Here is a 25798-nt window from a genome sequence, read left to right as displayed (position 1 = left end):
TTTGTATCACTTTTGAATTTTTAAACTTTGTGTACTTTAGGTTTGGTTTGTATAGAAAGAATCAATAGTAGTCCTAACTGTAAACTTTAATCTTTGTCTTCTTTTCTTTACGTTTTAGCGTTTTTGTATTTATTTTGAATGAAAATGTATTTTAAAGCATATAGTTGTCTTCTAGTGGTGTGTTGTGGAGCTTACAGTAGAGTGGAGGACAGTGTTGTACGCTGCAATCTGAGTGTAATGTATAGTGGAGTGGTACAGCGGAGTTGCGTACTGTCTAATCGCATACAGTGAAGTGCTGTAGAATGGAGTGGCATACAGTGAAGTATGGTGTAGTGCAGTTGCGTACAGTGGATTACCGTAGTGAGGTCAATTGTAGTGGTGTACAGTGGAATAAGATACAGTGGAATAGCTTTTATTTATTTTTATTTTATGTAGCTTATAAAGCGCACAGCTACCCCCGGAGGGGTGTCCCGGCGCTGGAACCTGAGTCTCAGAGGGGAAAAAGGGAACAGACAGGGGAAATGACAAGAAGATCAGAGTCTAGAAAAGAGCCAGGTTTTGAGTCTGGCCCGGAAGACAGATTCAGAGGAGCAGAATCTGAGATCGACTGGCAGGGAGTTCCATAATTTTGCAGCAATGACGCTGAATCCTCTGCCACCCATTCTGGAAAGTCTGAAGCGGGGAGAGATCAGAAGGCATAGGTCATTGGATCTTAGAGATCTGATGGACCGGGATATTAAGACTCGTTTTTTTAGATAGTTTGGTCCGCGATCATTAATGGCTCGATGAGTCAGAGTGAGGATCTTAAACTGAATTCGGCTAGCCACAGGAAGCCAGTGCAGTTCCCTACGATATGCGGCAACTGACTGACGATAAGACATATTACCAATCAGCCTAGCTGCCGCATTCTGGACAATCTGAAGCCGGTCAGTCAGGTATTGGGGAGCTCCGGCATAAAGACTATTAGCATAGTCCAGGTGGGACGTAATGAGAGCGTGGGTGACAGCCCCAGAAGGGTCTCATTTTGTGGGATCAGAGACCCAGTACTTATACCCAGTTGTGCCTTTGAAGTGGCGCTGACTTCAAAGAAGAGTCTTTAAAGTGCAGAGAGGTCTTTTCTTCCTAGTCCTAGCTCCAGACTTCCTACAAGAAGCAATCAAAGGACACTGCCTTTTCAGGTGCAAGTCTCCTCTCTCCCATCCTGTCAGAAGGCAGATGGATTCTTAAGACATTAATTTGTGTTGCTGTCTAGAAGGAATGCACAAGGTCAGGCGGTCACCCACCTAGACATGTACTGGAGACAGGCTGCAGACACAAAGCTTTAAGAGCAGAGACATGCCACTTTCAAAAAGTGGTATTTCTAAAATAGTAATGTGTAATCCAACGTTACCAGTAAAGAGGATTCATCATTACCATTCCAAAGATATAAAACATGATAGAGCTACTTCTTCTCAATCAGGAATTGCAGCTTAAAAGTAATAAGGAATTCCCAATGGTAACCTATGAGAGGAGTAGGGCTCAGTAGTGAGAAACGAATTGGGGTGTTTTTCACGACCAGGACAAGCAGAACTTATAAGTACATGTCCAACCTTTTACTTACAGAGCACCATGCCCTATGGGCACCTAGTGCCTAACTGAGGGGTGACGTGTAATAAAAGGAGAGTTTGAGGCTTGGCAAGAGATTATAAATGCAGAGTCAAAATGGCAGTAAAACTGCAAACATAGGACCTGCAGTGGCAGGCCCAAGACATGTGTAAAGGGTTACCTGTGTGGGTGACACAATCAGTGCTGCTGAGCCATCAAGAGCATTTAATTTTCAGGCCCTGGGAGTACATTCTACTTGCCGCTTATAGATACATTAAATCTCCCAAAAGTAGATAAACCAATGTTTCGATGCTTAGGGAAGAAGCACATGCAATTTAGGACTGGTCAGCAGTAAAGTGTTCAGAGTCTCAAGGCCAACAAAAAGATTACAGCAAAAAGAGGAGCTTTGAGTGAAGTGTTTACTCTGGAGTTCCGTACAGTGTTCATTGGAGTAATGTAGATGGTAATTGCATACACTGGAGTGGCGTAACAGAGTGGGTAGACGGGACAGGATAGAGTTTAATGGTGTAGACCTAAGTGTTGTAGAGTAGAGAGGTATATAGTGAACTGGCGTAGAGTAGAATGGAGTGTAGTAGACTGCAGTGGCATAAAGTGGAATACAGTAGATTGGTGTACAGTAGAGTTGGCACATAGTGAACTACTATACAGAGGATTGTCCTAAACTGGAGTTGGGTATAGTGTAGTTGTGTACAATCTAATCATGTAGAGTGGAGTGGCATAGAGTGAAATTGCAGAGAGTGGAGTGTTGTGCAGTTTAATGGCAAAGAGTGGAATGTCACACAGTGGAGTAGTAGACACTGAAGTGGGACACAGTGGAGTAGTATACACTGAAGTGGTGTTTGATCGGTCAGCCTTAGGGTGGCTTTCTTCCAAAACATTTGTTTGCTTACCTCCTCTTTTTGCTGTAATCTTTTTGTTGGCCTTGAGACTCTGAACACTTTACTGCTGACCAGTCCTAAATTGCATGTGCTTCTTCCCTAAGCATCGAAACATTGGTTTATCTACTTTTGGGAGATTTAATGTATCTATAAGCGGCAAGTAGAATGTACTCCCAGGGCCTGAAAATTAAATGCTCTTGATGGCTCAGCAGCACTGATTGTGTCACCCACACAGGTAACCCTTTACACATGTCTTGGGCCTGCCACTGCAGGTCCTATGTTTGCAGTTTTACTGCCATTTTGACTCTGCATTTATAATCTCTTGCCAAGCCTCAAACTCTCCTTTTATTACACGTCACCCCTCAGTTAGGCACTAGGTGCCCATAGGGCATGGTGCTCTGTAAGTAAAAGGTTGGACATGTACTTATAAGTTCTGCTTGTCCTGGTCGTGAAAAACACCCCAATTCGTTTCTCACTACTGAGCCCTACTCCTCTCATAGGTTACCATTGGGAATTCCTTATTACTTTTAAGCTGCAATTCCTGATTGAGAAGAAGTAGCTCTATCATGTTTTATATCTTTGGAATGGTAATGATGAATCCTCTTTACTGGTAACGTTGGATTACACATTACTATTTTAGAAATACCACTTTTTGAAAGTGGCATGTCTCTGCTCTTAAAGCTTTGTGTCTGCAGCCTGTCTCCAGTACATGTCTAGGTGGGTGACCGCCTGACCTTGTGCATTCCTTCTAGACAGCAACACAAATTAATGTCTTAAGAATCCATCTGCCTTCTGACAGGATGGGAGAGAGGAGACTTGCACCTGAAAAGGCAGTGTCCTTTGATTGCTTCTTGTAGGAAGTCTGGAGCTAGGACTAGGAAGAAAAGACCTCTCTGCACTTTAAAGACTCTTCTTTGAAGTCAGCGCCACTTCAAAGGCACAACTGGGTATAAGTACTGGGTCTCTGATCCCACAAAATGAGACCCTTCTGGGGCTGTAAAGAAACCATTAGGACTGCTGTGCTAGTACAAGGACTGTCACTCTGCTGTACTGCTGCTCTTGAACTGCTTTCTCTGCTGCTGTCTGCTTCCCTCTGACCCTTTTGAGATGACCTGGACTCTGCTTGTACCCAGAGTGATCTCCAATGGCTTGCTGGCTTGCTTTCTGTTTTTGAGACTCTGGGTTATCAAAGTCTCACCATCTACTCATGTGCCTTGTCCATAGGAAGTGGACCCAGGTGCTTAAACCATTAGAACCCCCCACACCTCATGTCTGCGTGTAGCAAAACTGACACATCGTCACTGTAGAGGGGGCAAAATCTGCACATCACACTCTCAGCAAGTTCATAGTCTTAAAGAAAAGTCGCTTTGGAACCAACATATTGTCGCCGCTGCAGTTAAGGAAGATCAACACATCCCTTCAACTGCTTGGAGAAACCCTGTGCATCGTCTACGGAGCCAACGCCACTCGGCGCATCGTCTTCAGAACCGGCGTATTGTGAAGTAAACCAATACTTTACCTTGACTGTGAAATCGATTCACTCATCGCTCTGCTGCATCTCGCCATTGCGACCTGGATTAAAGTGCTTTGTTCAGCGGTCCTTTGTGGCTACTGTATCTGGCCTGCGCTCTATTGTGGTTGAAAGCTCAAGACTGACCCTGCACCCGAGAAAAGTGTATTCTGTTTATACAGCTAACATAGTACAGCTTATTTAGATTGACATAAAACAAGTTCATAAACAAAAAAGGCTTCCCAGGCAAACAGTCAATGTCTTGATTGTGGTTGTAATCAATTCTTTATTGTAAATCAATTCTCCTCTTGTTTTTTTTTAAAAAATCACCACACAATTGCTTTGCCAACGCATTTCATCCCTCTTGGGACGTCTTCAGGGCTTATTATAGTGTTGTTTCTGTGGTTAAGTATGGCTGCCAGCCAACCTTAGCAGCAACGTTGGTAAACCATGTAAATTAATGTAAAACTCGATGATGTCACTATCGTGTCAAAGTGGTTCTCTTAAGACTTCAAAATCCGTCCACCTATATTGAAATGATTTAGAAAGTGATCATTTGTCATTTCATTTCAGCGGTTCTAAAGAAGAGACCAAATCAATATTGTGGGCTCGCAAATTATGAAAGTGATACAGTTGATCCCCGTTGATGGTGGGAAATTCGTACGGTGGGTAGATTGCCCTCCAGTTTAAAATATTCAATTCTCTCACAGGTTTCAATAATGCAATGTTGCCTCCTTAGTACGCCCGTAATCCACCCGTTTACTCCAGTATTGGAGCTTTCATAGATTCACATGACTGAATCATTGCCCATTGTCGAGACGGGAGTCTCCGGTACATAAAAAAGCAATGCTTAGTAGTATAGTAAACTGAAAAGAGGCCTAGGCCCATTTCCCTTTTACATCCCATAACCCTTGTTATGTAAAAGAGACCAAACTTTTCCGTGAACCAATCGGAGCTCTTCACCCTCTAGAACTCTCCTGAGAGAACCTTTTGCTCCTCAGATTTTCTACTGCACGTTGTGCTAGGGATTCTCCTTTGAGCTCTGCTCAAACTCTTCAGTTCTACTCAATTCAGATGGAATCTGAGGATTTTTCCTTATCCAAATTTAATTATTTGAAGTACTTCATACTATTTCTCCTTCTACCATGGCTGACCAGGAGAAAAAAAATATTATTTAGAGCTTGTGCCACCTGCTCTAAGAAAAGGCTCTAACAGACGACCCTCATAAAGACTGCATCTACTGCCTTTATCCAGACCATCAGGCAAAGGATTGCAAGGTATGTCGTACCTTTTCCAATAAAACTTTGAGGGATGGTGAAGGAAGGCTTTTACTATGGCGTCAAAAGATTAAAGCTAGGAAGGAAGTCATATCTAGTGACAGTGAGGAGGAGTCTTCTTCCAGGAGATCTCAGAAAAGGAGCAGATCTCCTCAGGCTCATACCTCAGGTGAGAGACCTGAGACGGCCTTAAAAAGACTACCCCAGTGTCTTCTGTGCGCAGTCCCTCAATCTCCTTTAGGCAAAGTAAAGGAGAAGGGTCATGCTTTGGGGGTAAAACATGCCAAGAAAACTAGTTCAGAGCCCTCAAAATCTCCCCCAAAGGTCAAGATTACGGTCAAGAAGCCATCCTCCACACCTTCTGAGGAAAAAATGGAAAGATCTGCATCGTCGAAGGGAGCGTCGACGAAGAAAAGAAAGTCGTCGTCGACGAAATCGGAGGTAAAAGCTACTCCTAAAGCTTTATCACCGTCGACAGTACCACCGTCGACGACAGTGTCGACGCCGAGACCTGCGACGACGAAGGCATCGACGATAAATATGGCTACAACCACGTCGTCTACGGGATCGTCGACTGCAGTGACCACAGGATCGTAGACGGCAACGACTATGACAGTAACGTCGACGGTAGCGTAGACGACGATGATGTAGTCTTTTTCTAAGGCAATCTCGTCGACAAGGGGAAAAACACCAGAAGAGGTTTTTGGCCTGGAAGAGGACAATTACACCAGAAATTACATCTCCAATTAAGGTGTCGTCTCTGGTACCATCTCACCTTCTGGAGGAAGAAGATTCGAAATGAGACGAAGATGATGGTCCTTTTGGTTATGCTAGTAGCCAGTCGCAGTTGTAGGTGAAGTACCAAGAGGAGGACTCGCAGGACGAATATGAAGAATTTCAAGGTCGTCCCCAGCAACAATACCGCCAGGAGTATCAAGTGGAGATGACGAGTGTGCCATCTTCTTTGTTAAACGATCTGCAGTGCATGCTAAAAGATTATAATAGGAGATATCCTGTACCTCAGGCCTAGAAGAAAGTTTCTGTGGCTAAGCCTCAACCACGCTCTGTACCAAGTACACCAGTGCGTAGGTGGGAAATCTTACCGGAGCATCTTCCTAGATCTCCACCACCGAGATCTCAACAAGAACCAGGGACCACAGATGACCAGGAGGAAGGAGAGATTACAGACCCTAGCAGAGAGTGGGACAATTATCTCATTCCGTCGCCTTCTTCTCTTTCACCGAAACCTGTCAGTTCTCCACCGGAGGAAATCAGTGGTTTCATAACCTGATGGAGAGAGCCACAAAAAGATTCGTACTTACCATGGCAGAGGATAAAGCTGAATGTTTATTGTATGACTTCAAGGAACCCTATCGTAGGACAGTTCGGTCCTTACCGACTGTCAGTCATCTTTGGGAGGAAGGCCTGAAAGTCATGGAAACACAGTGACTCCAGTGCTCACCAGACTGGACAAAAAATATAAAGCGCCTTCAGATGCTCCAGCTTGTCTTTTAGGTCATCCCAAGCCGGACTCGGTTGTTACCCAAGCAGCTCAACAAAAGTCAAGAAATCCGTCCGCTCCTATTACGGCTCCTCCGGATAGAGAGGGTAGGAGATTGGACAATGCAGGGAATAGATTTTCCTCTGTCTGCCCTGTTAGTGAGAGCTCCAAATGCCCTGGCCATTCTGGGGAGGCATGATAGGCAAATGTGGTGCGACCTTTCGCCTTACATAGACAGCGTACCGGAGGCTGAGAGGCAAGAAGCCAGAAAAATTTGGCTGAAGTCATAGATTGCGCTATGGACATAGCGACCACAGCATTCATATCTCTTGGAGGAGCAGCTGTACTACACAGACAAGAATGGTTAAGGGCAACAGCTTTTAGACCGGAGGTCCAAAATAAGATCTTGGACCTTCCTTTCAACGGTGAGTATTTGTTTGGCAAGCATATAGATGAGGCTCTGCAGTGTATCAAATAAGATACGGATACAGCGAAGTTATTGGGAACTCTACAATACAGGAAAGTTCCTTTTCGAGGCTCTAAGGGTAGAGGTCAGTCTTCTTACAGAGGAGGATACCAACAAGGACGATATTCCTCTTACTCTACCTCATCTCAGCCCTACCGTCAGCAGTATACACAGTGCCAGTCAAAAGGCTACACAAAATCTACTCCGAGAGGTAAAGGAGGTCGTCAGAGGAAAGAACACCCAACGACAATGACCACCTTCAAATTCCGGCTACACCGACTCACATGTTCCCCTGGGTGGGAAGATTGCTCATTATTTCGGAAATTGGCAACAGATAACTACGGACCAATGGGTCCTCAACATTATTCAATTCGCCGGTGCATCAGGAGGTCAAACATTTACATTAAATGGGAAAGGAGATTCGGACAATGCTCCGAAAGGGAGCAATAGATCCGGTGCCGAACTCCCAGAGGGGAAGTGGGTTTTACTCCCGATTTTATTTTTATTTTTTTTCTAGTCAAGAAAAACATTCTTCAGTGGCGTCCTATTCTAGACCTCAGATCCCTAAACACCTATCTCAAGAAGCAATCTTTCAGAATGGTTTCTCTTCAAGACATTCTTCTGCTATTCGACCCAGGAGACCATATGACCACATTAGACCTACAGGATACGTACTTTCACATCCCATCCATCCTTCACACAGGCAGTACTTCGGTTCATGGTAGCCGGAGAACATTACCAATTCAAGGTACTGCCTTTAGGCCTGAAATCAGCCTCAAGAATGTTTACGAAATATCTTGCTCCAGTGGTTTCTGTTCTAAGGAAACAGAAACACCTAGTATTCCCTTACCTTGACGACTGGTTAGTCAAGGCACCTTCAGCAGCATTAGCCCGATCAACAGGCTTGCATGGAGTTGGTTAGGTCTGACTTTAAACAAGGAAAAATCATCCCTTATCCAGTATTATGGGTGTCTTTCAAAGATTCACAAGGCGTTCCCCTCCAAATAAAGACAGCTGAAATGTATACCTCTCTTCCAAGACTTAATAAAAAGAAGCTGTCTTTCAGTACGCAAGTACAAGTCATTGCTGGGAACAATGTCATCTTGCATCCACCTCATACCTTACTGCAGGTTAAGAATGCGCCCGTTGCAAGAGCAACTAGATCTACAATGGCGTCAAGCGGAGGGATCCTTCGAGGATTTAGTCCAAGTAATGCGGTCATGGTTCAAATGGGGATATGGTGGACCCGAAAACGGAAATGTCTCACAGGGTCTTTCATTCCTTACAGTACCAGCCCCATTGATAGTGACTACAGATGCGTCCCTAGAAGGATGGGGAGCGTTCCTTAAAGTCAGTGGCCGCTAGAAGTTGCACGAGCAATAACTACACATCAACTTACTAGAACTCAGAGGAGTCTGCTTGGCATTGCTAGCTTTCCTACCAAGGATAAGAGGGTCATCAGTGTTGATAAGAACGGACAACACAACTGCAATGTACTACTTAAACAAGCAAGGAGGAGCAAGATCACTCTACTTGTCTCAGGAAGCCCAGAGGATATGGGAATGGGCGCTGCGACACGGGATATCCGTTACAGCAGAACATCTCCCAGGGGACCAAAACTTCAAGGCAGATACTCTCAGCAGGCTCAAGTCCGCCTGCCACAAGTGGTAGTTAGACCAAGGGGTCCTGGACAGCATTTTTCAAAGGTGGGGAGAACCGACAGTAGACATCTGAACAACAGCAGAGAACCAGAAATGCCGGTTCTGCTCAAGCTGGCTTCCCCAACGGGGATCCTGGGGGAATGAGTTTTTGCCTGTGCTTTTCTGCCAATTCCCCTGCTGCCGCGAGTGCTTGTGAAGATCAAGAAGGAACCGTGCAGACTGATCCTAATAGCCCCATGGTGGCCCAGACAACACTGGTTCACGGAGCTTCTGCTGCTATCGGAGGTCAATCCGATTCGCCTCCAGCCAATACCATCGCTTTTGACGATGTCCCGGGGGCAAGTGCTCCATCCGGACCCAAAATCCTTGCGCTTAGCGGTCTATCTCGTGAGCACTTTGAGTTTCAACATCTCAGAGGAATGTAAAGGCATCCTCTCAAACGCCAGAGTGGACAGTACGAACAAAACCTACAGAATGAAGTGGAACAGATTCTGTCTCTGCTGCCAAAGAAGTAAAATTCATCCTTTGAATTCGGCACCTCATGAGATTACATACATCTTGCTTTTGGCTAAGTCTGGTTTGGCTCATGCATCTATAAAAGTACATTTAGCTGCAATATCACACTACAGAAGGACTTCCTCAGGACCGTCCTTATGGTCGGCAAGGATTGTTAAACAATTCATGAAGGGATTGTTCAGAGTTTTTCCTCCAATAAAACCTCCACCACCTCTTTGTCATTTGAACATAGTCCTCTCACAATTAATAAAGCAGCCCTTCGAGCCGATACACAGGGCAGATCTTAAATTCCTGTCGTAGAAGGTGGCACTTCTCGTCGCGCTCACTTCGGCCAGAAGAGTGGGGGAGTTGCAGGCGCTCACAATGCAAGACCCTTTCTTGCAATTTAAAGAGGACAGAATGATTCTCAGAACTAATCCATAGTTTATCCCAAAAGTGCCAACTGTCTTTCATTTGAATGAGCCATTAGTTCTAAAGTGTTTCTTTCCTCAACCAACAACAGCGGTGGAAAGAGTTCTTCATTCGCTTGACGTCCAGTGATGTCTCAAATTCTATTTACAAAAGACTAAACCCTTCCGTAAGTCTTCACAGCATTTTGTCGCTTTCAGCGCACCCAGGAAAGGTTTCCCTTTATCAAAATGTGGGATTGCCAGATGGATTGCCAGTGCGATAGGATATTGTCACCAAACTGCCGGAATGCCTCTGAACGCACGAGTTTGTGCACATTCAACGAGAGCAGTGTCTACCCCCACTGCTTTATTTGCGGGAGTGCCGATCCAGGATGTCTGCAGGGCAGCGACCTGGAGATCTGCGCACACCTTCACCAGGCATTACTGCTTGGAAACAGCAGTGGAGAGAGGGGAGGGGGTGGGGGGGGGGGGAGAGGGGGAAGGAGGGGAAATGGGGGGGTAGTGGGGTGGGGGGGGTAGTGGGATGGGGGGGGTAGTGGGGTGGGGGGGTGGGGGGGGTAGTGGGGTGGGGGGGGTAGTGGGGGGGGGCAGTGGGGGGGAGGGGGGTGTGGGGGGGGGGAAGGGGGGAGAGTGGGGCCCCTGCTGAAGTCCAAACAGTTATTCGATATAGCCTAACTAGGCAGCTGGAGTCAAGAGAGCGGGCTAGAGATTGGGTGCACAGGACCAGGCTGCAGGCCTCTGCAATTTACACCAATTGGAAACACTCGCAGAAGGTCTTTGAGGCTCGCAGGAACCGGATTATCGCTAGAAAATGAGGAGTGCAGAATCTGACAAAGACATAAGTGTGCGGCAGCAATGGGGAACTAACCAGGGACAGAAAAGTCTGCAAGATCGGTGCAAGATAGGGGCAGGGATTGAGCAGCACAGCCGATCCACCTTAGCAGCGGAGGGAGAAGGACAAGCCACCACCAGAAGCTGGGCGATTCAAAAACTGGCAATAGGGAGCTTCCCGATGCATCAATGTTTTTCAGGGTTGAAGGCAGAAACCCCAGCAGATCATATGGGTTTTATGGTGGAGAATGAGGGACTATTAGCAGACATTAGCCCTAGCCCCCGGGTAGCGGGTCAGGAGGTCCCTGCTCTTATCCCAAACTGCACAGTTCGGGATAGTCTAGAAGAATAGTCAATCATAGGGATGGTGAGACTTGCAGAGACAGCAGATATGGTCACAGATGATAATAGCGCTCAAAATGCCATCAGCAAACAAATGAACCATAACATGGCAGAACACCAGACAAAGCAAACTGGGATTATTGAGATCTCGCCAACTATCAATCACGGCGAGGCCTTAAGTAAGACGCAGGGCCTAATTCTCACTGGACACATCCAAAATAACAATGTGTTTGAAATGGAGGCCCTCGTTCACCACACTAATGATCAGCAATATGACATACTGGATGACTCTATTAACCTTTGTGTTCGGGGAAGGAATCAGAACTGTTCCACCCCCACCAACCATTCCGGTAGGGTGCATATACAACAACAATCTGGTGACCTTTGCACCCCAGATATCACATACAGAGGCCATCCAAAAAACAGTAGCAAAATCAGTTGGTAAACTACAACCAAGGTTAGAGGCAACCAAAGGAGCCCCCAAGGTGCAATAGCCCGGAACCTATTGTAAAGACCAAGATCCTATTCATAAGGATGATCCGTAACATATTCTGAACCCAGTAAATTACTCTTTGCTGGCAGATCTGAAGGTCCTTACCTGGCAATCCCACAAATTAGAGCTACAAGTGGAATTAATGCATATGCTGGCACAAAGTGTTGTGACGATCAATAAAAAGGTGGACATGATTAATTCCAAAATTGACCAGTGGACTACCATAGAAAATGGCCAGGAGGCTACAGCAAGCTCAGCAAAAAACGTTCCGTGAAGCAATAGTTGAAAAACGAACCACACAGCCTGATTTGATAACAACTTTGCTAAGAACTTTAATAAATCAATGCAGGGAAGTATGGACAAACAATATGCAAAATAGGAAAAACTCTGAAAATGAGGAACCGCCCCCTGGAGTAATAATTGCCTCACTGAAACCGGAAGCAACAATTGGCACAGCTGCTCCAACCAGCGCCATGCTCCTGGGCAAAAGTGGCAGCCCCGCAACAAGCACAGATGAAGGACATCAAAGCAGGACAATAGGCCAAAAAGTAATATTAGGGCAGCTTTCCAGACGGCAAAAGAAAAAACTGCAGTAATCACTGAAAACAAATCAAGGGAATAGCGGGATGATATTCACACAATAAGTGTGATAGGACAACTCCAAACCAAGTCTATAACCCGCCTGATACTGGCACCGACAAGGGCCCATCGATCTTTCCTATCTTCCAAACGAGAAATAGCACTATGGATGAAGCGGCCCAGGCGAAAAACTGCCAGGAATCCTCTATCCTATATAATCAGAATATGAAAAATACAGAAGGCGAATTCTATGTATTTCAATACCTGCACTGCTCCTAATTCTCAGGCACAATCCTATTCCCGGACAATGAACACCAACTATAGAAATTCGACTAAAGGAATAGAAGGTTGGCAGCAAAGGCACCATCTGAGACTAGCAGAAGCATGGTAACACGAACTGCAGCACTGAGGTCCTCGGAAATGCACCCGTGCGAGCAGTTAGAGACGTCGCCACCGGCATTAGAGCAGGATTCTTGCACACCACAGGGACACCCACTACTAATGGAAACATGCAAAGGCCAAAAGACAGTAACTTCAAGAACATTGACTGCATGGAAGATGACACCGGCTGATCAAAGGGCTCATATACTCAAGCAACCACCACTCCGCACTAAACCATAAGGAAAAACACCAGCTGCGTCCTACTGGAACAATAGCCAGATGGGGATATCTGATAAAACAAACTCGCAGGGCGGGTAGAGATATGAGATTGAGGAAAAAGATATGGGAAATTAATCCTTAGCTAACTCCCAGGTTAGGGTGATCTTCACCCACAAATTTGAGACTAGAGGCCCGGGTGACATCCTAAACCGCTCAAATATTCTAGATCTCCTGTCGAGCATACCATCACTGGCCTATTTAACATCAGCTCAAGTAGCGTCGGTGCACTTCAAAAACTACACCTGGGTAAGTCCTAGGGAGTCAACCCTAACTAATGGGCTAGCAGGTTAGACACTCAAAACATCATGGCAGAAAAAGACCTGCTCAAGGATTGGGGATCCGGGTAGAAAACTGCTGAATGGAAAAATACCCCCAAGAACTATCACAGGGGTTGCATAAACAAGTGGTTCAAAACCACAGAAAAGTATATGAAGGGGTGCAAATCCGACCCCAAACAAACTTGTTATATTTAAAATCCAGCTTCACAAGGGTGATAGAACCAGACATTGCACGGAGGTAAAAGTATCTCATGAATCAAGAATATCAGAGCACCGGGCCTGGATCTCAACGGCACTGTATAACAACGGGAGGGAAAATTTATAGCACAAGAAAACATTCGATCTTGCCCGGATCCCAACAACATTGGATACCAGGGAAAGACCAAACAAATAACATTGAAGGTATAAAGGAGCTGACAACAGGAACCAAGATCAGAATAATAGGTTGGAACATGGCTGGGCCCAAATGGACCACAGCTAATTAAAGAAGCCATGGAATTCCTTAAAACAAAAGAGATATTTTATGCCTACAGGAAACGTGGATGATAACACCAAGCTCTATTAAAGATTTCCATGGGACCCACACATTGGCCAACAAGAAACACATCTTTGGAAGACCATTTGCCAGGGTCTCAATTTTCATAACATTAAACCTGCAAGTACAAGTCAATGAATGGCCCATGTACTCACCTGACGTTCGGATCATGAATATAAAAGGAATAGGATTAGAGGGCACTCTGATCACAATTTCAGTAATCAATCACCGTTAATCTAAACAAGAAGGTAAAAACCGTAAACATCAGGATGATCACTGGATTGATTAGAGAACATCTGTATGAGCACCCAGGGCATGAATGTATTGTTGCCAGGGACTTTAATATGAGAGACTTGTGCTGCCCGGAATAAAGTCCAGGGGAGAGTGGGCGGAACCTCATGGAAGCCTGCATTAATACATTTAACCTGGGGTCTGCGAATAAAATAGGGTAGAGAAATGGGAAACTACAAGCCACATTGAAAAACATCTCCGCGGTAGATTACATCTTCCTGAGCAAGGACTTATTGAAAAGGTGTGAAGAATATAAGGTGCCACATACTACTGTAAGTGACGTCACCCATTATCCATCCTTGTCAATGTAGGCGCCATGCTGCATGAGGAACACCTCCCTGTTGGCCAAATGCTCAATCCAATCAGTGTGCCGGCATCTATTAAGCAAATTAAACGGGGAGCTTCAAGCCAGGCCAGATATAAGAAGTGGAAACGGGTTATACATACATTAGGCCTTCAGAAAAGCTGGTGAAAAATAATGGACTCGCTATTCAAAGCTATGGGTGCAGGAAGGCAACCAACACATAAAGGCAAGCTTATTGAAAATGTCCCAATTTAGCTCCTCAACAACCAAGAATTCAGACAGTAAAAAGAGGTCTCTGGCAGAGCTACAGTATGAGAGAGAGAGAGAGAGAGAGAAAGATATATATATGGAGAGAGAGATATATATATATATATATAGAGAGAGAGAGAGAGAGATATATATATAGAGATATAGAGATGATGTCCCTGGTGCCACCTCAGCCTTCAAAATAGACCAAAAATATTTGAGCGACAAGAGAGAAAGTTAGTGCTTCCTTTGAGGGCAATTCCCTAGCAGAGCCTCTCCTTAGAGCTCAGTTTTGTTTGTATACAGGAGCTCTTCAGCTTGAATTACAACACTCTAGACATGGCTAACCACAATTATGACTGATTGGAGAAGGTTGATTCAGAGACTACTAACCACCTTCCTCTCAATCACTCTAATGCGAACAAGTCCCAGACCTCCAGGATGCTAGACACCTGGAGATGTCTACAGAAGGTTGCATCCCATTCCGTTCATTCTAGTCCATAATAAATAAGGCAGTAGAGGAATGCTTGAATTACCCGTACTGACTCTGGAACCCTACTGAAACCCTGCAGTCGCCTTCAGCAGTTCTTAACATTAAATGAAGTGCTGCTGGAGCTGGTAATTGCTCCCTGGGAGAAACATTTAGTTCTTGGTATTTTAGAGGTAGACTGTACAGCATCACACGCACACAAACGTTTTGTTGGCACAATCTTCCTCAGACACCTTAGTGGTTCAGACCTAGTCATCAAAGCTGACCCCTCAACTCTTCTCCCACCTCTCATCCTTAAGGTTGGTCCAAATAGCTTGTATCTATAGGCTGAAAGGTTTTCTCTACCCATTTCCCTGCATATATTCTAAAGTGGAGGGCTGAATTCAGCTGACCCAGCAGGATCCCTGGCTGCTGCTGTCATACTCTGCAGGCATGCCTTTAGGCATTCCTCAGGCCTTTTGGAAGATGTTTCCACTGCGCTAATAGATATATTTTTTGATGAAGAGCGTAGACTCCTCTGTGTAGTGGTTTGCAAATAGCTGTGCCGCATAATGGTGACTGGGCCTAGATTCCCCAGCCAAAGAGTTCCACAAACAGTATTTTCATTTTCAGTGCTTTTCCACGGGGTTGGACCTCAAAGCAACGATAGCCTTCTAAGTTGGTCCAGACCTACCATTCCTTGTAAACCTCTGATCTGTTGTACCTCCGCCGCCAGTTTTTTATATAGTACAAGGTCTAATTTCATGACCATTTGGGAGACCATCGCAATGGACGGCTGAGTGCACCAGCTTATGTGCAAGGCTATGCTCTTCCATTTCTATGCAAACCAGGATTCACCCCCCACCAACCTACCTCTTCTCCTCCTATCTTCTACATGGAAGTACTCTATTGAGCGTTCCTCAATCTTATGAGGTGCAGCTTTTTGCCTTGTTACATAAGAGTTCCTCTCCGCACACCTCATTTTGGGTGTAAAAAAATGCAAGGGATTAACTCAGCTTGTCAGACAGAGCCTCATGTAGGCCATGTCTTCACATCCTGAGCAGACAGAGCCTCTACTAGACTTCCCTCATATCCTGCCGGCTCTGGAGAGCTATTGCTGCGGAAAACTTTCCGGGTCCATTCTGGTGATAAAAGGACATTAATAAGGTGCGGTATCTCGATGGATGCTATTCTATTGATCAGAAATATGCTTACCAAAGGTGTTTTTGTTCTTTTGATCTATTACGATGTAATGATGTTTCTATTATCACCTGTGGTCTTCTCCCATGTTTTCCTGCGGTCACCTCACTGATGGTTCTCATTCTTTCTCCCATACTTGTTCTCCTGGTACCTTCGCTCACTTCTCATCCTCCATCTTGTGCTGCAGTCTATCATCCCCTGCTGCGTTATCAGCAGAATCAACAGTGATGTGAAAGGAGTTTCCAGGCTTTTTTGTGCCTCTTTCAGAGGGAGCTTAGGAAGTGAGTGAGGATGCATTTAAGGATGTTTTTGCAATTTGTATAAGGTATCATCAGATGCTGAACTCTTTCAGGTGTGAATATTGGAGATGTTGGATGCTATGTTTACGACCCAAATGCGAACTATCCTGAAGTAAACCAGAACTTGTGATCATCCGAGGCTGCAAAGGACCTTGGTGAGTGTTATACAGATGTGCAGTACCAAGATTTGTAGACCCATAGCTCAAACCATCCGCAGGGAATTTGGTGCTATATAGATTTTCTCACTGCAGTCTTTACTCTGTGCGGACATTTGACATTGTAATGTGTAATAAAAAATATGCAATCCACTGTCACTGTAATGCCCCAATAATAGTCAGTCCTCTTATTTTATCAATGTATCTATCAACTGTTGCTTTCAAACTATGCTAGCCAGCACGATTGCCCCTCCCTTGTATGTTGTCGACAATTGTGATCCAGGTGTCACCAAGTGTCCCCGCCCAGTGCCAGACTTTTTTTTGATGTGACTGGCCTCAAGGCAGGGCTTCCGCTAATGCTTGAACTTTTTGCAACTTTTGTGCTTGGGGGCTGAACCACAAAGTTTTTGTTCTTTGTATGGAGAATTACTATCTCGAGAGTTTCTCCCCTTTATGTACAGGTTTTAAATATTCATGTTGAGAGCAAGACTCCTGTTCACCTCCTAGGTAGGTTTGCTATAATATGACACTTTATGCTTCGTTCCATGACCCTGCTCTGCACGTTTTTCCGATGGATACATCTGCCAGTGGATTCCTCACCTTGTGAATATCCCCTTGCGTCAGCAACATTCGGAAAATTATTTTGTAGCACGCCGGCGTGGACGACGTCACAGGAGCACGGCATCGCGCGCGACTCAGACTGACGTCACTGACTCCTAATTAGGCCTACGTCAGCGTGATGACATCAGTTCCCTTTTTTCCGCGTCATCGACGCTAACGGTTTCTTGGGATCTTCTGTGGATAGTAACTTTGTTACTTTTGTGGATTTCTGGTTACTGTATCTGTTTGGTGTTGCTGTCTACTGTCGAGATGTCATCGAGGAAGACTGGATTTAAACCATGCGATACATGTGGAAGGATCATGTCCATTACCGGTCCTCATGGTGACTGTCTATGGTGTCTGGGTTTGGATCACAACGTCAAAGGTTGTCAATCCTGTTTTAAAATGAACCCAAAGGCTCTTCGGGAACGAGAGGCAAAACTGCTTGTTGCCAAATTGAAGAGTAAGAACACAGAGAGAGCTTTGAAGTCAAGATCGAGACGCTCGAGGTCAAAGTCGAGGTCGAGATCTGCTTCAGGTCATGCTTCTGGTTCATCAAAAAAGCATAGGAGAAAGAAGCACAGTTCGAGACATCATTCCAGCAGGGAGTCGGACTCGAAAAAGAAGTCAACTTCACAAAAACATCGTAAGGGCATGATATCTCCCTCTCCAGTTCGTAATCCAGAAGGTGAGGCCACGCCTTTACAATCTCGGGAGCCTACTCCGGCATCGAATCAGTCTCCGGATCCGTATCAGTCCTAGGAGCATGAAGGAGAAGAGGTTCCTCAGGGTTCGATGACTCCGGTACATCATCCCGAGGAACAAGAGGGACAGGGGGAGATCAATCCGGTGCAGCCTCCTCAGGAGCAGCCGGTGGGTTCGTACCTTCAATTTCCTGGTCCTGGTCAGGATCCTTCACATTTTCTGAACGCCATGTATGCCGTATATGCGAGAGCAATGTACCCCTCTGGTGCACACATTTGTGGCATGATAGTGACGTGAGACACACATTTACTATCAGGAGTGGTGGGATGACTATAAACTTTATACAAATGTACGGAATACTGATACAATGTCCACCACGTTGTAGGTTGACATACAGCGACCGCATTGCACTAAAGAGGACCTATATTTAAGTCTGGTACATGAGTGGCCACAGGGATGCCAACAGGTGACCACGACAAGGTAAACCAAGAACGTCCAGGACACAGTTGGTAAACAATATAACCAGTTGGAATATGGGCATGTTACTGATCAGTGTCACTCTATGTTTTTATTCTCGTTGTTGTGTGTCTGTGTCTTTGCAGATTTGAGCGCTGGATATTTCCAGAAATGTGTGGCAAGACAAACCCCCAGCCCTGAAGAAGTTGCCGACCAAGTAAGACTGGCAACGAAACATGTTGGCTTCTTATAGATTAAATGAAGCTCTGTAGAGTATAGGTTTTAATAGGAGTAGATACCCAGCAAAGAATAAAGGGTATTACGCAGCTAGGGATATCTAACCCATTTTTAGACAGGGTAGAGCACTGAATAGCGGTTCTCTTACCCTTGGGGGCAGGTGAACATAGATGTAAATAGGTAGAACCACTTTTGAGTTTTTTTCACTATCATTTACCCTTTTACACTATTTCTTTTGTGTCTTTTTTTTCTTTCTTAGTTGGAAGGAGCTAATGATGATAAGAGGAACAAACTAACGAGTACCAGTGAGCAGTTCCCTGGTGGTTGCTCCCGTGAGGTTCCTTCCTTCTTCACACACATTTTTTCATAGACACGTAATAGATCGTCTGGATGATAGCCACGCATGCATATGTAGACACACACTGGTTTTATTAGTAAGATAACAAGAACTTACACCCAGTCTAGAGAAATAATGTGGGTGATAGATTTAAATAGATCCACACACCGCAATAGGCAGGTGATGTAAGAAGAATTACCTATGAGGATCAGGACCAGGTTTTGTTGTTGAGTACTCCTTCATATTAACCAGCAGAGGAAAAGCCACCCTGCGTGGTTTTTCCTCTACTTGTAAATACGACCCCTTCATACACAGAACTTTGCGTTGAAGGGGCGTTCCATAGGTGTTGCTGTGGGTGTTTCCACGCAACACCCCTAGAACAAAACACATCTCCAGATTTATAAGAAATCGCATATCTGGAGATGTGTTTGAATGCTGCGCCATCCTAGAGTTGGTTTAGCAAGGCGCAACAAGGAGAATTGTTTTAATTTCTTCCCATTTTTTCCTCTTTAAATGCATGCTGCATTCCACAGAATACATTGAAAGAGGAAAATGTCTTTACTGATTGTTTTTGTGCAGGAAGGTGTCCTTTCCTGCACAAACACAATCTCTGCACGACACAGACATCCTTGCACTATGGTGCAAGGGTGCCTGTGTCACCGCATGGCTGCAGTTTGTTCAGCAGTGCAGAGGAAAGCACAGAGTTCTCCAGTATTAGGGGTGTCTTTAATAGATTCACATGCCTGAATCATTCCCCGTTGTCAGAGTGGGAGTCCCACGGTACATAAAAAAGCAATAAAATGCTATAATAACATAGGTAAAAACCAGTAATTTCCAACCAGGAAGTAAAGTAGCCAAAGCTACAGGAGAAAAAACTTCCACACTCGACTATCCTAGTCATTTTGTTAGTCCAAACTGCAGCCAATCAGGCGACAGCACCCACCAGAAGGTTCTCCCCAGCCCAGAGGCTCAGGCTCTCAGATTTTCTACCGCACGTCGTGTGAAGGGAGTCTCCCTGAGCTCTGCTCAGTTTATTCTCTTATTCCTGTTGGATTCTACTTTTCAAGTATGTCTAGTAAGAAATCTTTATGTAGCGCATGTGGCTCTTGTGGTAAGCTCCGGCTTTTTAAAGAAGATACCCACAAAAAGTGCATATATTGCCTTTATCCTGATTACCAGGTCAAGGACTGTAAAATTTGTTGAACCTTCCCTCAAAAGACCCTCAGGGACAGAGAAGGTCGTCTGGTTTTGTGGCTACAAAGGCTCAAGGATTCTGATAATCCTGTGTCTGAGGTAGGCAGTATTGCCTCTGGTTCTACTTCAACCTCTAGGAAGAGGCCTGCGACTGAGGTGTTAACATCTCCTGAGGCTAAGGTGGCTAAGAAACGTCTAGCATCTAAGGAGTCTGACAAGCCTTCTACTCTCAAGGCTTCTCCTCCACCCAAGGAGAAGGAGGGACCTTCTACAGCTCCTAAAGGACCTTCCAAGAAATTGCCTCTGACTTCTGAGAAGAATTTGCCTCAGATTCCACCACTGTCGTCGACGGCGCCATCCTCCACACCTTAGTCGACGAGGATCTCCATCGACGCTACATCTACGTCGACGGTAACATTTTCATCTCCTAAGCCTCATATGATCATGTCGACGACGGCGTCTTTGCCTACTATGGTCTATGTTTCTGTCAGACCTCTCTCGTCGACGGCGCAGCTTTCATCTACCATCGTCGGCGCATCGTCGTCGACGCCTTCTCTTCCGTCGACAAATAAGATACCGCCGACGAGTTCCACTCCGTCGACGACAATTCCATCGTCGACGAAGAATATTCCGTCGACGAAGTCCACTCCGTCGACCAAGTCCACTCCGTCGACGAGGTCTGTTCAGTCGACGAGGTCTGTTCCGTCGACGAGGTCTGTTCCGTCGACGAGGTCTGTTCCGTCGACGAGGTCTGTTCCGTCGACGAGGTCTGTTCCGTCGACGAGGTCTGTTCCGTCGACTAGGTCTGTTCCGTCGACTAGGTCTGTTCCGTCGACGAGGTCTGTTCCGTCGACGAGGTCTATAGCGCCGACGACTCCAACACCGTCGACGGTCCCCCCATTGTCCACGTCGACGATGCCCGCATCTAAAACTAAATCCACTGCAACGAATCCTTCAGTAGAGCCAACGTTGACGCCGCAACTATCCTCTTGTACCGCTTTACAGGTCTGGTCACCGTCTACTGTTTTCCTGACGCCCAAACAATCTTTGCGTCAGAGACTGGGTTCGACCGCGGAGCTCTCACCCCTGCATATTTCTCCGCAAAAGATACCCCTGCAGGTGCCTGATACATTTCTGGATTCTGAGCACAGTGAAGATGACTGACATTAAGGAAACCTTTGGCACAGCTACTAGTCCGTCCAAGTTAAATATCCAGTATCAAGAGGACGAACAGGATGATTAGCAGTCACCTGAGCATATGCTGTCCCCTGTAACTGCTGTCCCTGCCACGCAGGTGCCGATCGCATTGCTCACCAAACTCCAATACATGTTGGATGACTACTACAAAAGGTTCCCACCATCAGAATCTACAGGCTCGGTGCCTCCTACACCTGTTACGGAAGCACCTATACCAGACTTTCAACCAATAAAGTCTCCTTTACCTCGCCCGTCCACTCAGCCTGAGGATCAGCAGCTTTCAGATGAAGAAAATCAGAGAGAGGAAGGCAAAGTGGATGATTTGTCGGAGTGGGATGAATATCAGGTGCAAACTCCCTCTCCATCACCTCAGGCTACCTCGGACTCACCACCAGTAGATGTGGGTGGTTTCCACCTCTTGATGGAACGGGCTGCTAAGCGTTTCCATATTGATATGGAGCAAACGGAGGAGGAATGTTTTCTTTATGACTTTAAAGACCAGCCTAGAAAACAAGTCAAATCCATACCGATCATTGACTTTATCTGGAAGGAGGGTATAAAAGTAATGTTTACTCCTGCATCCATTCCTCCGGTCGTGCCACGCATTGAGAAGAAGTACAAGGCACCTGGAAAGTCGCCTGCGTGCCTTATAGGGCAACCGTAACTGGACTCAGTTATCTTCCAGGCGGCGCAAAAGAGAGCTAAAAATCCTTTATCTACAGTTGCAACCCCTCCGGACAGAGATGGCAGGCGCTTGGATGCCATTGGAAAACGCGTTTCAACAATGGCAGCTACCACAGTCCGGGCTGCTAATTCTTTGGCCTTCCTAGGCAGGTATGACCGGCAGATGTGGTCGGACATAGCTCCGTACATAGACCTCCTTCCTGAGCCTTCTAAATCTGAAGCAATGAAGATCTTGCAGGAAGGACAAAGAATCTCAGAGGAGATTATTGATTCGGCTGTTGACGTCGCCTCAACTGGTTTCCGGCAGCTAGCTGGTGCTGCTGTTTTGCGTAGGCAGAGGTGGCTACGATCAACTTCTTTCCGTCAGGAGGTACAATCTAAGGTACTAGATATGCCTTATGATGGTGAATTTCTGTTTGGCCCCCAAGTTGAAGAAGCTCTGCAAACAATAAAGAAAGATACAGAAACAGCGAAATCCTTGGGTACGCTTCAATTTCGCACGCCGCCCTTTCGAGGAGCGAGAGGACGTGGATCGTTCTCAAACAGAGGTGGATACACACAACAATCTTCCTACAGGCAAGGAAATCAGCGCTACCAGACCCAGCGCTATCAAACCTACGGCCAGAGGAGACCTGATTATTCCCAAAACAGGGGGAAAACAACCTACCGCGGAAAGGATAAGCGCCAATGAGACCCGCTACCTGCCGCCACTACTACCCCATTCTCGAGCAAAAGTTGGAGGACAGATATCAAACTTTTACTCAAATTGGCGATCGATAACTTCAGACAGGTGGGTCCTGGATATCGTATCCAAGGGCCATGCCTTAGAATTAGACCATTTTCCTCCAAATATCCCCCCAAAAGGCCCACCTCCAGCTCACCTGGAGGAGCTATTTGTCCAGATCAATTTGATGCTACGGAAAGGAGCAATCGAGAGAGTACCTCAAAATATGAGGGGAATGGGATTTTACTCCAGATTTTTCCTGATAAAGAAAAAGTCCGGAGAATGACGTCCGATTCTGGATCTCCATGCCCTAAACAAATATTTGAAGAAGTTAACATTCTGAATGGTAGCAATTCAAGAAATACTGCATCTTCTAGCAGCGGGAGACTACATGACCACCTTGGATCTCCAAGATGCATATTTCCATATCCCCATCTTACCTCGCCACAGAAAATTCCTGCGATTCAGAGTGGCTGGCAGGGATTACCAGTTCAAAGTACTTCCCTTCAGTCTACGCTCGGCGCCAAGGGTATTTACAAAGGTCTTGGCCCCAGTAGCTGCTCACCTCCGGCTGGAGGGAATTCAAATATTTCCATATTTGGATGACTGCCTTATCAAGGCCAGTTCTTACGAGGAAGCAGACCACCATCTACAACTGTGTCTGGACCTGTTTCAGTCCCTGGGTCTCCATCAACTTCAGCAAATCCCAGTTGATACCATCACAAAAACGGGCTTTCCTGGGAGCGACCTTGGACACCGAGTTGCTCCAAGCTTTTGTCTCGGACGAGAGACAAGTCAAGATACAAAATATGGCCACAAATCTACTTTCAAAAAAGTCGATTTCAGTTAGACTGTGCAAGTCTTTTCTGGGGATGGTATCGTCTTGCATTCCGTTACTACCGAATTGCCGACTCAGGATGAGGCCTCTACAGGAAGACTGAGCTTCCAATGGCTACAGGTTTCCGGCTCTTTCGAGGATGTCATTCAGATCACACCTCTCATTCGGAGGTCTCTCCTCTGGTGGAAGCGGAAAGAGCATTTACAGCAAGGTTGCGCTTTCGTCCAGGATGCGGCAAGCTTTACAATAACCACGGATGCATCCCTCGACGGCTGGGGAGCTCATCCTTAGGGCCTTACTATCAGCGACAAGTGGAACCCTCAACAAAAGAGTTGGCACAACAGGCTGGAATTGAGAGCCATTTTCCTTGCGCTCAAAGCATTTCGGGCAATCATCCAAGATGCCAACGTGTTGGTACGCACAGACAACACAATGAGCATGCACTACGTAAACAAGCAAGGAGGAACAAGATCACTTCTCCTTTCTCAGGAAGCCCAAAGGCTATGGACATGGTCATTACAACACCATGTCAATCTTCAAGCGGTGCATGTTCCTGGAACGGAGAACGTCCTGGCGGATGCACTCAGCAGGACAACCGTATCCACTCACGAGTGGGAGCTTCATTAGCAGACCGTCGATCAGATCTTTCAGCTATGGGGTCAGCCAGACCTAGACCTCTTTGCAACCAAGACCAACATCAAATGCCGGTTCTTCGCATGCTGGCATCCCCACAGACTCACAGGGGAATGCGTTTTCGATCGACTGGTCTCTGACATATGCGTACGCTTTTCCACCAATTCTGCTAGTACCCAGAGTCCTGCGGAAGATGAAGGAGCCATGTCGGCTGATTCTAATCGCTCCCAGATGGCCTCGCCAGTACTGGTTCACAGAGCTCCTTCTCCTTTCGGAGTGACAGCCGATTCAACTGAGTCCAATCCCGGATTTACTCCCCATTCAAGACGGCCAGATTTACCATCCGGATCCAACATCGCTGAGATTAGCGGCCTGGCGCCTGAGCACCGTGAGTTTGCCCATCTAAACATCCCTGCGGATTGCAAAGAAGTGTTGGCCAAGGCAAGGGCACCTGCTACCATAAAGACGTACGGTCTTAAATGGAAACGCTTTTGTGTCTGGTGTCGTTCAGCTGGGATTCACCCCTTTTCAGCTAAACCAGAGGAGATTCTGCCTTTTTTCCTACATCTCCTTAAACAACAGGGGTAACCCGGTAAACCTATGGCATCTGGGTACATACAGTTTTTATAAAACAAAATGATGCCTTGGACTCAATTAGAACAAAAATTATTTCAAGAATGGGATCACTTAATTATCTCATTCTATACCTGATGTATTTGTATGAATCTAATTCTTATCTTTCATTTCACAGATAACCTCACCCTGCACAAAGAACACCAAATATTTTTCTTTTTCTTTTGATTTTCAATTTATTTGAAAGAAAAAATAGATTGTTTTATTATTTATCTTTTAGAGTCTCTTTTTATCTTATTTCAACCAACAAATATATATACACACACATAATGTATTTACACAAACATATACAATATATACAACAATGAACAGATACTACACAGTTTTTTTGTAGTTAGCCCAACTTGTTATACAGGATGCTTTTGCCTTTACTATAGCCTCAGCATTCCTTTCAAACAATAAGTAAGTACCCCAAACCTTTTTGCAAGGAGTCTAACAGATCGTATATAGTTTTTGATCTGTCTCAAGTCTTTTTTACTCCTTGTAAGGCCAATTGTTCAATTTACAGTTTTCCAGTCTTTTGGTTGGGGTCTTCTTTTAAACAAAGGTGTCGACGCGTTTCAGCCCTCTCATTATGGGCCTCATCAGGACTTGGGCCAATACAATATTTCGTTCTATTGAGGCTTCTCTAAATCCCACAAACGCTACTTCCATGGGTGTTAACCCTCTTTAAAGATCCGCCATGGCCACGTATTTCTGGATGTAAGGTTCTGATAATCCGATCCAACGGCCTAATTTCGACGTGGAGCGGCTTCTCTGCCTCTTTCTTCCCGACTCGTATCCTACATCTGGCTCGCTCAGGATTATCTCATGCTACCCTAAAAGTTTTCCTGGCAGCGATTTCACGATATCGGCAAGATGGGACTAATTCTCTTTACTCTGCGAGAATCTTACAGCAATTCTTTAAAGGCCTTTTTAGAATGTTCCCTCCGGTACGTCGTCCACCTCCATCGTGGCATCTCAATGTAGTATTGGCACAACTCCTGCGACACCCATTCGAACTGATCCACAGAGCAGATCTGAAATTTCTTACGTGGAAGGTGTCACTTCTACT

At 45.6% G+C, this 25798-nt stretch overlaps 1 protein-coding gene across 3 annotated transcripts in view; it reads left to right on the top strand.

Moving 5' to 3' along the window:
* CRIP3 (cysteine rich protein 3) overlaps positions 1–25798 on the top strand; it is a 376762-nt gene that overhangs the window by 303902 nt on the left and 47062 nt on the right. Inside the window, exon 8 of one of the 3 annotated variants that reach the window (XM_078647289.1) lies at positions 16405–16506. The exons of the other annotated variants lie outside the window; for them this stretch is intronic. Within the exon in view, the coding sequence (XP_078503415.1) occupies positions 16405–16481 (77 nt within the window). The 3' untranslated portion in view covers positions 16482–16506. The remainder of the gene's footprint in view (positions 1–16404; positions 16507–25798) is intronic. 3 annotated transcript variants of the gene reach the window in all.

The sequence above is a fragment of the Lissotriton helveticus genome, chromosome 6 (genome assembly GCF_964261635.1).
Source record: "Lissotriton helveticus chromosome 6, aLisHel1.1, whole genome shotgun sequence".
NCBI lineage: Eukaryota > Metazoa > Chordata > Amphibia > Caudata > Salamandridae > Lissotriton > Lissotriton helveticus.
This window is presented reverse-complemented; position numbering and strand designations above follow the sequence as displayed.